The sequence below is a fragment of the Elephantulus edwardii genome, unplaced genomic scaffold, assembly GCF_000299155.1.
Source record: "Elephantulus edwardii isolate Elephantulus edwardi_28Jun2011 unplaced genomic scaffold, EleEdw1.0 scaffold00129, whole genome shotgun sequence".
NCBI classification, from domain to species: domain Eukaryota; kingdom Metazoa; phylum Chordata; class Mammalia; order Macroscelidea; family Macroscelididae; genus Elephantulus; species Elephantulus edwardii.
The window spans coordinates 3,655,273-3,671,034 of NW_006399879.1; the positions used below are offsets into that span (position 1 = coordinate 3,655,273).

A 15,762-nucleotide genomic window follows, 5' to 3' on the forward strand; every position below is an offset into this window, starting at 1 on the left:
CACCCTGCCCCTGGGCCCTGCACCCTGCACCCTGGCCCTGCGCCCTGCGCCCTGGCCCTGCGCCCTGCACCCTGCCCCTGGGCCCTGCACCCTGCCCCTGGGCCCTGCACCCTGCCCCTGCACCCTGTGCCCTGGCATGCTTCAGGGCCTTCCAAGCTGCAGCGCTCCCAGCCAAGCTGCTATCTAGGCTTCCAACGGCCACCTCTGTCAGGATTAGCTCCATAGTCTTCATCCTCATCTGGCTTGGTCTTGAAGCTCTGCTGAAACCCGTCCACCACAGCTAACCCTGCTGGTCCTTGAAAAACTAGTGGAAAAACACCCAGCATCACAGAGACACATGAGCCTGCACACTGCGGCCAAGTGACAGGCGAGCGGTGGGGACATGGATAATGACCAGCGGTTCCTCAGGAGGGGGTGGCAGCAGGAGAGAAGGGGGTGCACTGCAGGAGGGACCCTGGGAGCATGTCCCACGTGGTGACTGTACCCCCGGGAGTTCCTGGTTGTGAAATTGGGCTCCAGATTGACTGGAAGTTACCACAGGGGGAGTCTGCAATTATCTCAACACACAAAGTGTAATTATTCGTGGTTTTATCTTAATTAAACCTTTATGCTGAGACAACTGTAGATTTCACACGCAGTAGCTGTACACAGTAGAGGGATCTGGTATACCCTTTGCTCCACTTCTGTCAATGCTGGTATTCTGCAAAACTACGGTTTTATAACAGAATGCTGACGGAGGCGGATATGATTGCCAGATGGGACTTGCCCTGTCAGGGCCCCTCCTGCTGGCCATCTCTCTACTGGTGTCATTTCAAGAGCACTGTAAACAGGGACTCATCCTGTGTCCCTGCCGTCACTGAATTCATTACTCACCGTCATTCCCTATGTAGCAATGTTTGCTGCTGTTGTTAGGTGTTGTCCAGTAGGACTCACAGCGACCTATGAACCACCGGACTGAACCCTGTCCTATCCTGTACCATCCTCACACGTCCTGACATGTTAGAGTCCACTGTGGTAGCCAGTGTGTCAGTCCACTTGGTCGAGGGTCTTCCTCTCCTTCTCTGACCCTCTACCTTTCCACGCATCATGTCCCTCTCCAGGGAATACAGCCCCTCCTGACAACATGACTAAGGTATGTGAGGCGAAGCCTCATCATCTTTGCCTCCAAAGAGCACTTCAGCTGCTCCTTCTCCAAGACAGAGCCATTTGTTCTTTTGGACGTCCATGGGATGTCCAGCGCTCTTCTCCGACACCACAGCCCAAAGCCATCAATTCTCCCGTCATCCCTACGCACTGTCCAGAGCTCAGATACAGAGTTATTCTGTTGAGTTTTAGAATTCTTCATATATTCTAGGATAATCTGCACACCAAATATTTCCGCTTGAACTTCTATCTTTTATTCTAAAGATTTCAATTTTATGTTTACATTCAAGTACCTGAAGACTGACACTTTCATGCTTTATACGTAAGTGTCTGGTGCATTTTAAAGTAACTTGTACAGAAAGTAGAGAACAGAACTCTGGTGGTCTTGGCGGTGAGGAGCTGCACTGCCAACCAAAGGTACACAGTTCAAATCCACCAGCTGCTCCCGGGGAGAAGGAAGGGCAGTCTCTTCTCATGTGACCTCAGGCTCTGAAAGCCTGTTGGACGGTCAGCTCGGGGTTGGTCCCCTCTTGATGGCAATGAGGTGAGTATGGGTTTTACAAAAGGTCAAGTTTTTAGTTGGCTGTTCAAGTGACCTGGCACCGTTTCGTTGTTGAAAAGACTCGTAACTACTTTTTGCAAACAGATTGTCAAAATTCAGTAGGGCACGCTCAAGTGGGTCAGCGCCAGGTTCCATTCCTTCTGCCTGGTCCGTGTGTCTGTCCTGCTGAGAACACTGTCTCACTGGAGACCCACGGCCTTGGAGTCCGTTCCCACTCACCATGTCCCTACAGGAGAGCCGCCTCCGGGCTTCCTAGGCCACGTCCTCCTCCTGGAAGCCACCAGTGGGTCTGGCCTGACTGTTCATTAGCTGACCATGGTAGCTAGGGTCACCAGGGCCTCTCCTGTCTCAATGACTGTAGCCATGAAAGAAATCTCGACATCAGTGGAATGACTCCTGTCCTGTCTTTAGAGAACAATCTGGAAACGTATTTCCTTACTGGTTGGGAGGCCAGATGCCCGGGTGTCAGTGCCCAGTTGAGCACGTGCTGGCTCCAGGGAAGGACTCTCCTTGCCAGCCCGGGTACACTGGACACCCTCACATGAGAAGTGCCCGTGTGTGTGCTTCTGCGTCCATGTCCAGGTCGGTCCTTGTAGCTCAGAATGCTTCCAGCCTCATGGACCTAACGAGGAAGCTTGTCCCAAATGGGGCTGTACCCACAGCACAGGGTCACAGGGTCAGGATTCTAAGACACTAAGTGTGTACAGGCGTGAGGTGGGCACCGTGCAACGCAAAGAATTCTAGCTTATTTTTGTTTCAAAATTATTTTCAATATTCCAATGCCTTTATAATAGCAAATTTAGAATAATCTTGTGCATATTGAAGGGAAAAAAATCTGGAATTTGTACCGTTGACAGGTGCTACCAAGCCAACTACGATTCGCAGCGCCCCTCTGAAGGATGGGTAAGGACCCTGTCCTGTCCATGTCATCCTGACACACGTGAGCCGGCTGTTACACCCACTGTGTCGATTCATCTTGTCAAGGGTCTCCATCTCTTTCACGGACCCTCCACCTTTCCCAGCATGATGTCATTTCCCAAGGACTGGTCCCTCCTGACACCGTGTTCAATGCGGACGAAGCTTCGGCACCCTGGCTGCACTTTTCCCTGGACAAATCTCTTTGCTCTTTCGGCCGCCTGTGGGCTGTTCAGTGCTCTTCTCCAACACCACAGCTCAAAGCCATCGATTCCTCTTCCGCTATCTTTATTCACTGTCCAACTTTCAGACGCATTAACAAGCAGCTGAAAAGGCCCAAGGCTTGGATCAGATGCACCTCAGTCTTCAAACTGACATCTTTGCTCTTCAGCACTTTGGGGAGGTCCTTGACCATCAACTTACGTCACGCAGTAAGTCTTCTGATTTCTTGACTATGGCTATCGTGTTTATGGTGGATCCGAGGGATATGAAACCAAGGACAGTTTCAATCTTCTCTCCACCTACCACGTTACTGCCTACTGGCCCTTCTTGAAATGTAATTCATTTTGAAAAAAAAAATTTATATGTCAATTTAGAACTAAGTGACACATTTACTATGTGGAATCCTCTAATTCATGATTACAGTGCATCTGTTTATTTGATCTTTGATCAAATGTTGTTTAATTATCAGGAAACAAGTCTTAGACGATTTCTCATCATTTTGGATAACTGCACACGGTGCAGTATTTTGGGGTTTGATGTTCACACACTTACTGCATGGTACTGGTCTCTCTGCGTTCACTCCACACCCTGAAACCCCAGTAAAGGGACACCCTGCACCTGGGAGGAAGCCTCTTAAGATACTTCAGTGTTTTCTATAACGTTCTTACCTGGTGTTTTCTAGAATGTTTTTGTCTGAACCTTTGTACAGTTATGTGGTTTTCTAAAAAAGGGATTATTATAGATTTTGAGTAGTGGCTTTACTATATTTTATATGTTGTTGTTGTTATTGTTAAGTGTCGTCGAGTCGTAGGCAACTCATAATGACCCTATGAACAAAAGTCCAAGACACCTGCATGACTTTCATCCTCTCTCCAGGTTCATAGGGTTTCCGGAGGCAAGCTCTTTACGGAAGTGGATGCCACTCCTGCTTCCAAGCTTGTTTCAACTGGGGAGCTCCACCAAACACTGTCCGCCATGAGCAACCATTATCACATGTGACACCATCAGTATCACAAGGTTCAGCTTCACTGCGACCACAAGTTACCTCTGTACAGAAGTGGACAGACCAGGGCTATACAACCTAGAAGACTGTTTGAACAAAAACAGTGAAAAACAGGCCTTAGGGCCTATTTTATATGTTGTTGTTGTTGTTGCTATGTGCCGTCGAGTCGCCTGCTACTCATAGCGACCCTATATACAACAGCCCTAAACTCCGCTCTGTCCTGTGCCAATCGCACTGTCTCCGACACTCCCATCCCAATTATCCCAGTCACTGAATCATTCCACCTCATAGAGCGCCTTCCTCTCCTGCGCCGTCCCTCCACCCTCCCAAGCATGATGTCCCTCTCCAAGAACCTGTCTCTCCTCACATGTCCAAAGTATGTTAGACAGAGCCTCAGAATCCTTGCCTCCAAGGAGCCACAAGGTTTAACCCTTTCCAGGACAAATCTGTTTGTTTTCCTAGCAATCCATGGTATTCTCAATACTCTTCTCCAGCACCACAGCTCAAAGGCATCAATTCTCCTTCTATCCTCCCTGGTCATTGTCCAACTCTCTGACGCATAACAAGTGATTGCGAAGACCATGTCCTGTATCAGACGCACGTTAGTCTCCAGAGAGACACCACTGCTCTTCAGCACTTTGGAGAGGTCCCTAACAGCAGACTTTCCCATGGCAATGCGCCTTTTAATTTCCTGGCTGCTGGTGCCAAGACTGTTGACTATGGAGCCAAGCAAACTAAAGCTGTGTACAATCTCAATCTCTTCACCATCCATCCTGATGCTGCCAATTGGTCCAGTGGTGAGAATCTTTGTCTTCCTGACATTGAGCCTCAATCCATATTGGAGGCTGCAGTCCTTGACCCTCTGCAGCAGGTCCTTCAGGTCCTCCTCAGTTTCAGCAAGCAGGGTTGTGTCATCTGCATAACGCAGATTGTTAATAAATCGTCCACCAATCTTGACCCCACATTTCTCCTCATAGAGCCCAGCCTCCCGGATAATCTGTTCTGCATATAGGTTGAAAAGGTATGGAGATAGGATGCATCCCTGGTGTATGCCCTTCCCAATTTTGAACCATGCAGTGTTCCCTTGCTCTGTTCTGACGACTGCCTCCTGGTCCAAGTATAAGTTTCACATTACAATGATCAAGTGTTCTGTGATTCCCATGTGGTAAGTTCACCTTGTTGTAAGGTGCCATAATTTGAGTACAACTCATGGTGTTCCTGTGAACAACAGATCTGAACCCTCTTCTATCCTGTGCTGTCCTCACACCTCCTGACACATCAGAGCCCACTGCAGCGGTCACCGTGTCAGTCCAGTTGGTTGCAGGTCTTCCTCTCTTTCACCAACCCTCGACTTCTCGGAGCATCATGTCCCTCTCCAAGGACCAGGCCCTCCTAGCAACACGGGTCAAGTGTGTGAGGTGAAGCCTCCTATTTGTCTGTCCTTTGGGCAGTCCAGGGGATGCCCAGTGCTCGTCACATTAATTGCAGAAAACGTATCCCCTTGACAGCCTTCCATGCGCCACTTCCTACTGTCATTAAGTATTTCTTCTGAATGCATTTATTGTTGTGTGTCGCTGAGTGGGAGCCAGCTCAATGTCACATTTCAGTGAGACCAGACAACGCTCCGACTTGTGCTCTGATCCTCAAGCAGACATCCTTTGTCCTGTTCCCTTCTCCATGGTCTGAAGGGCCTCCCTTCCCTCTTTATTTCCTCTGGGAAGAAGCTACTCCAACCATTCTTTTAAGGTACGTCTGCCAGGGACAGTCTCGGTCTTTCTTCATCTAAGAATGTCCTTACATTCCTTTTACTCTCAAAGGAAATTTTCACTGGTCATGAGATTCCAGGCCGTTAGTTCTTTCCTTTCAACACCTGGAATGTCCTGCCCTCTCCTTCTGGCTCCCATAGTCGTGGTGAGAAATCAGCTGTCATTCTGATTGGTTTTCCGTGATAAATGAGGTGAAAGGAACCTCAGCAGTACAATGGCTACCACTGAGCTGCTACCAAAGCTTGTTCACTAGCTGCTCAGCGAAAAGACGTGGCATCGTGACTGCAAGGACAGCCGTGGACACTGGGGGATGCACCTGCCTCTCTCTATATAGAGCTGCCTGCTCTGAGCTCAATAAATCTCATGTCAACAGAGGACAGTGGTGTCGTCCTCAGCCCGCTTTCATGATATCTTCACCTTTCAGAACTTGCAAATACAGTATTACTGAAAATAGTTCATCCCCAGGGAACTACCAGGAATTCACGCTGGATTCAGAAGAGGCTGTGGAATGAGGGTTGTCCCCGTGGATGTCAGACAGACCTTGACTGAAAGCAAAGAGGAGGGGTTTACCTGTGCCGTATGGACCAGTCTAAGGCTCTCACACAGTGTGGACCACAGCTGAGGAAGGATAAGCTGGGAAGAAGGCAATTCCAGAATACTCACTCTGCCCGTGTGGAACCCAAACACGGCCCAACAGGCAGGTGTTCAAAAAGGAAACAGGGACCCTGTGAGCCTAGGTATACTGCTTGGGGTTACGTGTCCACCGGGCTTAGCCCTGACTCTCCACACTGTAGCAGCTGTTTCCTGATACCTTGTTAGCGTGTATGTCGAGACAGACCTGACCCACAGCTGAGAGACTGCCCACCTTTCTCCTGTGGAGCAGCTGATGGATTTGAACCATGGACCTGTGGGTTGGCACTAAGCCGCCAGAACTCCCTATTGGAATGATGCTGTTGTTAGGTGCCGTCAGGTCAAGTCCTGTCTGAGGAGCAGCCTCTCCTAGCATCATGCCGCAAGTGTGTGAGGGAAAGCTTTGGCATCCTGGCCTCCCAGGTGCGCTCTGGTTACACCTTCTCTGGGACGTATCTGTTATTTTGGCAGTTCATGAAATATTTAGTACTCTTCTCCAACACCACAGTTCAAAGGCAATGTTTCTTCTTCTCTCATCCTTATTCACTGTTCAGCTCTCAGACGCATGGCAAGAGACTGGGAAAACCACCACTTGAATCAGGCACAGCTCAGTCTTCTAAACTGACATCATTTACCTTCAGGACTTTGGAGAGGTCCTTGAACGAGGACTTTCCCGTTGCTAAACACTCCTAATCTTGTGAAGACTGGTGCCAAGGGATTGTGAATCCAAGCAAGAATGAAATCGTTGACAACTTCAACCTTTTCTCCACTGTGATGCTGCCTACTGGCCCAGCAGTGAGGACTTGTGTTTTCTTAACGTTGAAAACCTGTATTGAAGGGTCGTCTTCTTCAAGTCTTCACTGTTTTCTGAACGTAAGGCTGTGTCACCTGCGTCACACAAGTTGTTAGTGACTCTTCTTCCAATCTTGGTGTTACAGTCCTCCTCAGAAAGTCTAGCTTCTCGAATGATTTGCTGGGCGTACAGACAGAGCGTTTTACCATCAAGGTGCAAACGCACTTGTTTTTTTTAGCACCCATCTGTACTGTCTGCTGTACTGGGGTGACCTGTGGATGGCTGGGGCGCCAGCTTCCCCAGGGCTGTGTCCAATGCCATCAGGGTCACCCCGGGTCGACAGGGTTCACCAGACTCCCAGACGCAGACTGACTAGTGACAATGTTGTGCCGTGCACCACGGCCTTGGGATCGACTCACAGCTGATTCTCCAGCAGGTTTTCAGGTCCGTAAATTCCACAGACTTCCCAGCCTTCTCCTGCAGGGCATCCGGTGGATTCGAGTCGTGTTCCTTTGGGCTGGCAATGCAGCTCCTTACCACTAAGCCACTACAGTTCACTACAGTAATGATGTTACCGTCATACACACATATGTGGGCCGGACAGACCCACAGCTGACCCTCAGAGGCAGTTAACGGCCTCCTCCTCCTACGGAGCTGCGGGAGGATTTGAACTGCATGCCTTCGGGCTGGCCGCGTAATTCTCACTCCCTAGTAATGATAAAGTCATTCTCAATGTCACAGAATGTTGATTTTCCCATAATGGAGACTCGTCACGCTGCTAAGTGAGGCGTCAACGTGTTGTCCGGCGGAAATAGGCGCCCAGGCTCCCCAGCTGGCGTCCAGTGATGTAAGAAGACAAGGGCAGGACCCAGATTCCCCACATGATCTCTACTGCCCTGGCTGTGGTCAAGGCCCTAACTGGACATCTCCGCTGGACGTCCTCCTAACCTCAGTGGACAGTGGCTGAGGACAGGGTGAGACCCGGCATCCCATGTCCAGTGATACCACGGAACGAACTCTGACGGGGCAGAGATGGTCGCTGTGGGCTGTCCACCTGGCCTCCGTCACCTCGAACAGGAGGAAGCCCAGGCGCTGTGCCCCATTCTCACAGGATCAGAGCGCAGCTTCCCACGCAGCCTGGGCTGTTCCGTGAGGAGGGGGCCGGGCTGCAGCTTCTGGGGGGCACGTGACCGCAGCAGAGCGTCACTGTCTCACTGAGCTGCTTTCTCCTCGTCCTCCACCACAGACTTCCGCGGGGACTTGCACTCTCTCAGCGTCGGCCTTCCAGGTCACCTGCTTCTCCAGCTCCAAGCCCGGGACAGGAGGTGAGCAGTAAGCCCAGGGACGCACCGCGAGGCCGGGCCACGTCCCCGGTCCCCAGCCAGTCTTCCTCAATGCCGCCTCCGTGTTTTCAGCTCCAGACTTTCCGTCTCCCCATCTGATGTGTCACTGTATGCGGCTACCAGCTGCTGGTCTAGACATTCACGTGCGGCTTGTCTCCTTGGTGAGGCCGGTGCCCACGTCCATGTCGGGAGGGCTGCGGCCAGGCTCCCAACGGTGAGCCCTGTGCTTTCGCTTTGCTGATGCTCGCGTGCTGTCAGATTCCCTGACGGCCTGTGATGGACGCTGTGCTTGAGCCATTGTTGTGTTTGCTTTTGGCAGGAGCCCCAGACGCCCAGGCACAGGGCTCCTGGGGGCCCACAGACCAAGGTCAAGGTTCACAGAGACTATGTGTGTGCACGGTTTGCTCCCAGTTCATCCTCACTGCCAGGCCTCCGCCCAGGTCCACCAGGACTCCCCCCAGGCCCGCCAGGACCCCGCCCAGGCCCACCAGGACATCTCACAGACACCCTCTCCTGAACACCCAGCCCAGGAGGCCACCCTTCAGTCACACGCTCAAGCTCAGACACCTGTCCCAGAAGAAGAAACGCCCCAGGCGCAGGCCGGCCAAGGCCCCCGATCCTCTGGACTGAGCGCCCCATGATCCGGGCTCTCAGCGGCTAGCTCCCAGGGCTTCTTAGCTTCATTTGTATTTCATCCAGGTTTTTTGTTCCCTAGAAAGCCTGCTCTTACCCGGTGGGTCTGCTATTAGGAGATGAGAAAAGTTCCCATCACGGGGATGGCCTGGAAGCTCCTTAACAAGCACACACGTCATGGAGCCGCCCACAAGCCGCAAACCAAGATCGACCCCCAGCTCCAGGTGAGGGGCTCAGAGCTCCCCATGCAAGGAGGGCAGGACAGGCGGGCACAGCTCACCAGGCACGCGTCCATGGGGATGGGGTGGGCACAGGTGACCACATCAATGCCTCCCATGGGGACAGGCGGGCACAGCTTACCAGGCACGCATCCATGGGGACAAGGGGCACAGGCCACCACACCCCTCGCTCCCATGGGAACGAGTGAGCACAGACCACCATGGCCTCCATGAAGAAAATCTAACAACACAAGGCTCCACTTTCTGGAGAAAACCAGTAATGATGAAAACTCATCAGACAAGTCAGAGGACAGGACAAGTATCTGCTTCCCAAAGGGTCAGGCATTGCCCTAGACAGCAAGTGGAGGGGCGGAGCCAGAGGGTGTAGACCCCACCCCTCGAGGGGCGTGGTGAGGGTGTGGACCCCCACGCGGGGGGCGTGGCCAGGGGTACAGACCCCACCCGGAGGGGCGGGGCCAGGGGTGCAGACAGTAACAGTCCAAGAGGCCAGGGAAGCACGTCCCCTAACACTGTCCTCTCAGCTTCACACGCCAGGGCTCCCCTTGACCAGCCAGCGGGTAACCCAGGTAAACATCTGACAACCAGGACTGACTGACCAGCTGCTGACCCCATGCGAACGTGTAACAAACAGGCCTGGCCATCCACCCCACAGGAACATCTGAGACCAGACGCCCAGCTGGCCAGCAGGTCAACCCACATGAATATCAGACGCCCAGCGCCCTGGGCCCCATTCCTCACCTTCTCATGGATCTCCTGTGTGGACTGTGCATCACAGAAGGCCACAGTGGCCACGTCCTTCAGGATGGGCATCTCCACAGTGCAGTCTCGGCCGTCCAGCAGGGCCACTAGGGGCCGGGGGTGCAGGGGCCCATTCATAATCGGAGGTCGGACGCCTGCAACGACAGGAGGGGACACTCAGTGGCTGTGCAGCCCCGCAGGACCCCAGCTAAATCCCACACACACTTACACACACACAGACGCCTGGTGGGCCGGGACAGCGGGCCTGGGACACCCTGCTGGGCACCTGTCACACGAGGCTGACAGAGCAGAGCCCACCCTCTGCGGACCCTCCCTGCGGGCTACAGGCCAAGCACAGCTGCCTGGAGCCCCCCACCGGCCGTCAGTCTTCACAAGGACAGACTGCTTCAGCTTTCTCTGCAGGAGAAAAGGCCTCCTGAGGGGGTCTCGGACCACCAACCTTTTCAGTAGGTGCCAAATTCAGGGCTCCTGGGTGTTTTATCAAGTGAGTTACACACGGTGGTGAAGGGACCGGTGACACAACAGCTTCCGGTCACCTGAGGGGGTCAGTCCTCGGGGTGCCATGGTCAGTCCTCGGCTGTGGGACTGGGTGGCAGCTCTGGGATGTGGGGAAGGGGTGGGGAGGCCGTCCAGATGATGGACAAGCAGGGAGAGAAGTGGCTGCGGCCCCGGTTCTGTCCCAGCAAGAGGCCCAGAGCCTGCGTGGTGCAGGGACCAGGGTGGGAAGTGTAACTGATGGACAGATCAGAGAATCGCACCGTTTCTACCTCGGTCTACAGCACAGTGGCCGGGTCCCGACCAGGGCCTGACAAGCCGGACTCCACATGATCCACGTCTGCACGTGTGGACACAAAGTCCAAGAGATAAGCAGAGGTGGGAGGGTGAGCGCTCCACCCATTCACTGACCCGCACGGTGAGGGGCAGGGAACCCACCTGGGCGCTAGGACACTCGGCAAAACACAGATGGGAGAAATGCCTGACAAACTATTCCCAACTACTGGCCATGAAACCGTGTGGACAGCAACGATCCAATCCAGAACAGAACGCAGACGGCACAGGACAGGGGCGTGTTCTATGACGCCGAGGGTCTGGCGGCTCGACACCAGCTGACCACCGGGCTTGTGGGCCGATCACACCCTGGGTGACAGGTGCCAAGGAGAAGCCCCAAAGGCCCCACCTCAGCTGGTAAGCGGCAGAACTAAAACCGGACCTGGACTCTGTCCACTCCTTGGGGCCATCGGATGCACCCCAAGACTGAGCAGTGAGGGCACAGGTGAGGAGTGAAGAGTCTGGACAGTGAGCTGACCCCGGGGCCCATGACAGCTGTCCTCTGTGTCCACCCTGACCTGGGATGTGCCAAGATGGAGGCCAGTGGTGATCATTCCTCTGCCTCGGGAGGAAGGTGGTCAGTTTCCTCCCCCGTGAGATCCAGCCTCAGAACTCAAGGGTCAGTCCCGAATCAGTGCCACCTCGAGGTCAGGGACCACCATCCCCTTGGGAGCGGCCAGCCCTCCCCGTGGGCATTGTGGACATGTCATGAGGAGGAGGCCGTCCCTGGAGGAGGCGTCATGCCTGACAGAGGGTCAGAAAGACGGAGGACGAGCACGGGAGGCGCTGACCCGGCAGCTGCGGAGGCTGGGAGGGGCCAGGACATGGCGGGGCGCCTGGGCGCTGAGCAAGAGGGCGGGCAGTCCCACACGAACGCAGTGTCCCCACTGCCACCTTCGACAGCACAGGCAAGTCCGCACGGCTGGGGTGTCCTGCAGGGTCCGGGGGGGGGGGGGGGCAGTGCGCAAGCTGACCACAGACACACAAACCAGGCAACCCTGGTGAGCCAGCGAGGTTTACCAACACGCAGGGCGGCACGCTCCTCCCCGGCCGCCCGGCATCAGATGGCCATTTCTCACTCGCGAGTGTTACTCGGTTTAGGGGGATTTGTCCCGCGATCTTCGGTGAACTGATAAATTCACGCTCCAAACGCAGCTCTGTGAACCCGTTACCTGGTGCTGCAGTGAGCACCACCTCACAGTGACCCCGTGTACAGACGCCGCCCTTCCCAGCTCCGCAGAGCCCATGGTCACGGTCACGGTCAGCCAGTCCTGCTGATGGTCTTCTCTCCCACGTGATCACACTCTAACGAGGGAACGTCAGCAGACAGAAGACTCGGGGGGCACAAGCTCGGGGGTCCGCGATCATTGGAAGTACAAGGTGGGCCTGGCAACAAACACTGGACACGCTGCCCAGGTGAGGACACTGGTCCAGGCCTGGCAGGAGGGTCGGCTGACCCAGGACGCCTGGACCATGGTGGGGTGGCCCAGCTTGGGAGTGGGGCCCACAGGAGTAAAATAGGGAGGTAACCTTTCCTCACCAGTTTTCTCCATGGCCCTCAGCCCTGGCCACTTCCTCCTGCCCACTCACTTGGAGCTGCCCACATGGCTGCCCCAGGCTCCTCCTGGCTCCTGTGTGCCAGACAGGCTTGAAGCTATCCCCAAGGTCTCACTCAGGCAAGGTGGCCAGTCACCCAACAGCTCTAGTCCTGGGGGTCAGTCTGAGCTGCCCCCTTGCAGCCAGGCTGTTCTCATCTCACAAACAGAGTGGCTCTCAGCCCTTGGGGGACAGAAAGGGACAGAAAAGACATGGGCAGCCCTGGCCTACAGGCTGGCCGTCTCCTAGGGCTGCAGGACTGGCCAACAACTCGGATTTCCACCAAGGCCCCGCGTAACCTCGGCATCCACCCTCACCCAGCCTGTCCCTGGGAATTCGTGGACACGCCTCATACAGACCAGATGAGGGGCCTGAGCCAGAAGAGGCTGGGCCCCAGCACCCCAACACTCCCCACGCGTGGGGGGAGGGAAACCCACACGCCCCAGCCCTGCACCAGGTCACGCACAGGGGACTCAGAGGGTGAGGGTCGTCGGGACGTGGCTTAGCTAGTCAACCCCGAGTCACAGTGACCCCACGTGTCCAGAGCCGAGCTGCGACTTTCCAGCCTGTCTGCGGGGGCCCCTTGGGGTACATCTGAACCATCAACCTCTCGGCCAGCAGTCTCAAGGGGTCAGCCTGTCCCGGACAGTAAGCCCACACGCACCTGCGGAGCCTGACCTCGGGCCCATCGGAACGCGGGAGCCCCAACCAACCTGCCATTTCCTAAAATGAGCGCGGTTTCCGCCACCATCAATCCTCCTGTGCCAAGTTACGTCTTCAGAGCTCCCAGGCGGGGCCGTTCCTGCCACTGCTTAGCTCCATGGCCTTAACTGTTCTCGAACCAAAGCTCTTAAGCTTCTGATCCGCAGCAACCAGTGACGCCTGGGTCGGGTTCAAACTTTGACTAAAAATCAAGCACAAGAGACACATTAAAATACCATCAGAGTCTAGGGAACACACACCACGCCCCACGAGTGAGGCCTGCCACGGCGTCCTCAGCCCTGCCCAGCGTACGGATGCCCACGGTCCAGCGTACAGACGACCACGGCCCAGCGTACGGATGACCACGGCCCAGCGTACAGGTGCCCATGGCCCAATGCACAGATGCCCACGGTCCAGCGTACAGACGACCACGGCCCAGCGTACAGATGCCCATGGCCCAATGCACAGATGCCCACGGCCCAGCGTACGGATGACCACGGTCCAGCGTATGGATGCCCACGGTCCAGCGTACCGATGCCCACGGTCCAGCGTACAGATGCCCACGGTCCAGCATACAGATGCCCACGGTCCAGCGTACAGATGCCGACGGCCCAGCGTACAGACGCCCACGGCCCAGCGTACAGACGCCCACGGTCCAGCGTACAGGTGCCGACGGCCCAGCGTACAGACGACCACGGTCCAGCGTACAGACGCCCACGGTCCAGCGTACAGACGCCCACGGTCCAGCGTACAGATGCCCACGGTCCAGCGTACAGACGCCCACGGCCCAGCGTACAGATGACCACGGTCCAGCGTACAGACGTCCATGGCCCAATGCACAGATGACCACAGTCCAGCGTACAGATGACCATGGCCCAGCGTACAGATGCCCACGGCCCAGCGTACAGATGCCCATGGCCCAATGCACAGATGCCCATGGCCCAGCGTACAGATGCATACAGGTGCCCACGGTCCAGCGTACAGATGACCACGGTCCAGCGTACAGATGACCACGGTCCAGCATACCGATGCCCACGGTCCAGCGTACAGATAACCATGGCCCAGCGTACAGGTGCCCATGGCCAAGCGTACAGATGCCCATGGCCCAGCGTACAGGTGTCCACGGCCCAGCACACAGGTGCCTGCGGCCCAGCAGACCAGCTCGGACACTCAGCCTGACCCACAGTCCTGGGACCCCAGGTGTCACACATACATAAATACAAACGGCCCCTCTCGGCTGCTGCCAACCTGAGGCCGCAACCACGCTCAGGTCCCTGGCCAGCTGCTGTCCGCCAGCCTCTCGCCTCTAGTCCCACTCCCAGACCCCCAGGTGTCCGAGAACTCAGTCCCGAGGCCAGTGCTGCAGTTGAGCGGAGGAGGAGGCGGCGAGCAGGGTCCCTCAGCTCGGGTGAGCAATCTCTCCCTGGGCCTCTGCGGCAGGCGGCGGAGTGGACGCTGTGATGAGGCCAGACGTGGACCCAGGTTCTTGTGTCCAGACCTCAGGGACGAGGTGGGAGTTTCCAACCCAGGGCAGGGCATGCCCAAGACCCATCACAGCCAGGCCCACAGCCTGTGTCCCAGCTGACCATCAATGGCCTCAGCCAACCCTTTCCCAAAATGCCACCCAGTCCTCCTCCTCCTGCTATGTGCTGGGACCTGGCCAGAGCTGCCACCAGGGCTCCGTGATGCCCCTGCAGAAACAGGTTTTCTCTGGACTTGACCTTGATGACCTTGGGGTGACCCACTGCCAGAAGTGGCTGGGTCGCCGCCTGTTGTGGGACTGGTCTGTCACACACTCTGCAGCCCCTGGCCGATCTATTATGTAAACACAGAGCAGAGACCCTCCAAGAGGGACAAGAATCCTTCAGGGATCAGTCCTGTGCAGCCCGGCTGGGAAAGGGGGACCTCGTAAGTGGGAAGGACTTTGCTTATATGACAGCTGCCCTCACCAACAGGACAGGGAGTAAGCGGGCAGGGCAGGTGCACACAGAGAACAGGAGGCTGTGGTCCGGGGGTCACAGCCCCGCACAGCCAGCCACTCCACAGAGAACGGGTGGCAGTGATTGGGTGGAGGAGGGGGACAGGACATCCTCACACGGCAGGTCACTCTGCAGAGAGTGAGTGGCAGCGGTCCGGGGAGGACAGCCCCACACAGGCTGGCTGCCCTGTGGCAGGGGCTCGGGTGCAGACAGCCCACGGAACCAGCCACGGTGAAGCACCTCTGGGCACAGGTGTGCTGCTGGAGCCAGGGGCCCCCAGGCACTTGCTGGTGGAGATGGAGCAAAAGAGACGCAACAATCGTCCTGACAGGGCAGAGGCTGGAGGGGCCTGTGGCCAGGCAGGGGGGGCGACGCCTTCAGGTGAAGCTGCATAGTAATGACATCTCCTGGCTGGCGACTGTCATCATGTGTAACTGATGTCTCCAGGTCGGTCCTGATCCTGAGATGTCGTCTGTTACTTTCCTAATAAACCTCGCTGATGGTCTGGGGTCCTGTGGTCAGTGTATATGTGTGAACCCCCAGATGTGAGCGTGGTCTAGGTCCAGTGTGGTCAGTGCACACAGGTGAATCCCCAGATGTGAGCGTGGTCTGGGGTCCTGTGGTCAGTGCATTCAGATGAACCCCCCCC

The 15,762-nt window shown here is 55.8% G+C and overlaps 1 protein-coding gene across 1 annotated transcript in view; it reads right to left on the reverse strand.

Annotated features, from left to right (window-relative positions):
• Positions 1-14,050, reverse strand: part of CTBP1 (C-terminal binding protein 1) — a 33,450-nt gene extending 19,400 nt beyond the window's left edge. Inside the window, exons 1-3 of the mRNA XM_006893648.1 lie at positions 13,405-14,050; positions 11,628-11,768; positions 9,988-10,163 (exon numbers count right to left, since the gene is read on the reverse strand). Of these exons, the coding sequence (XP_006893710.1) occupies positions 9,988-10,163; positions 11,628-11,768; positions 13,405-14,050 (963 nt within the window). The remainder of the gene's footprint in view (positions 1-9,987; positions 10,164-11,627; positions 11,769-13,404) is intronic.
• Positions 14,051-15,762: the final 1,712 nt, after the last annotated feature.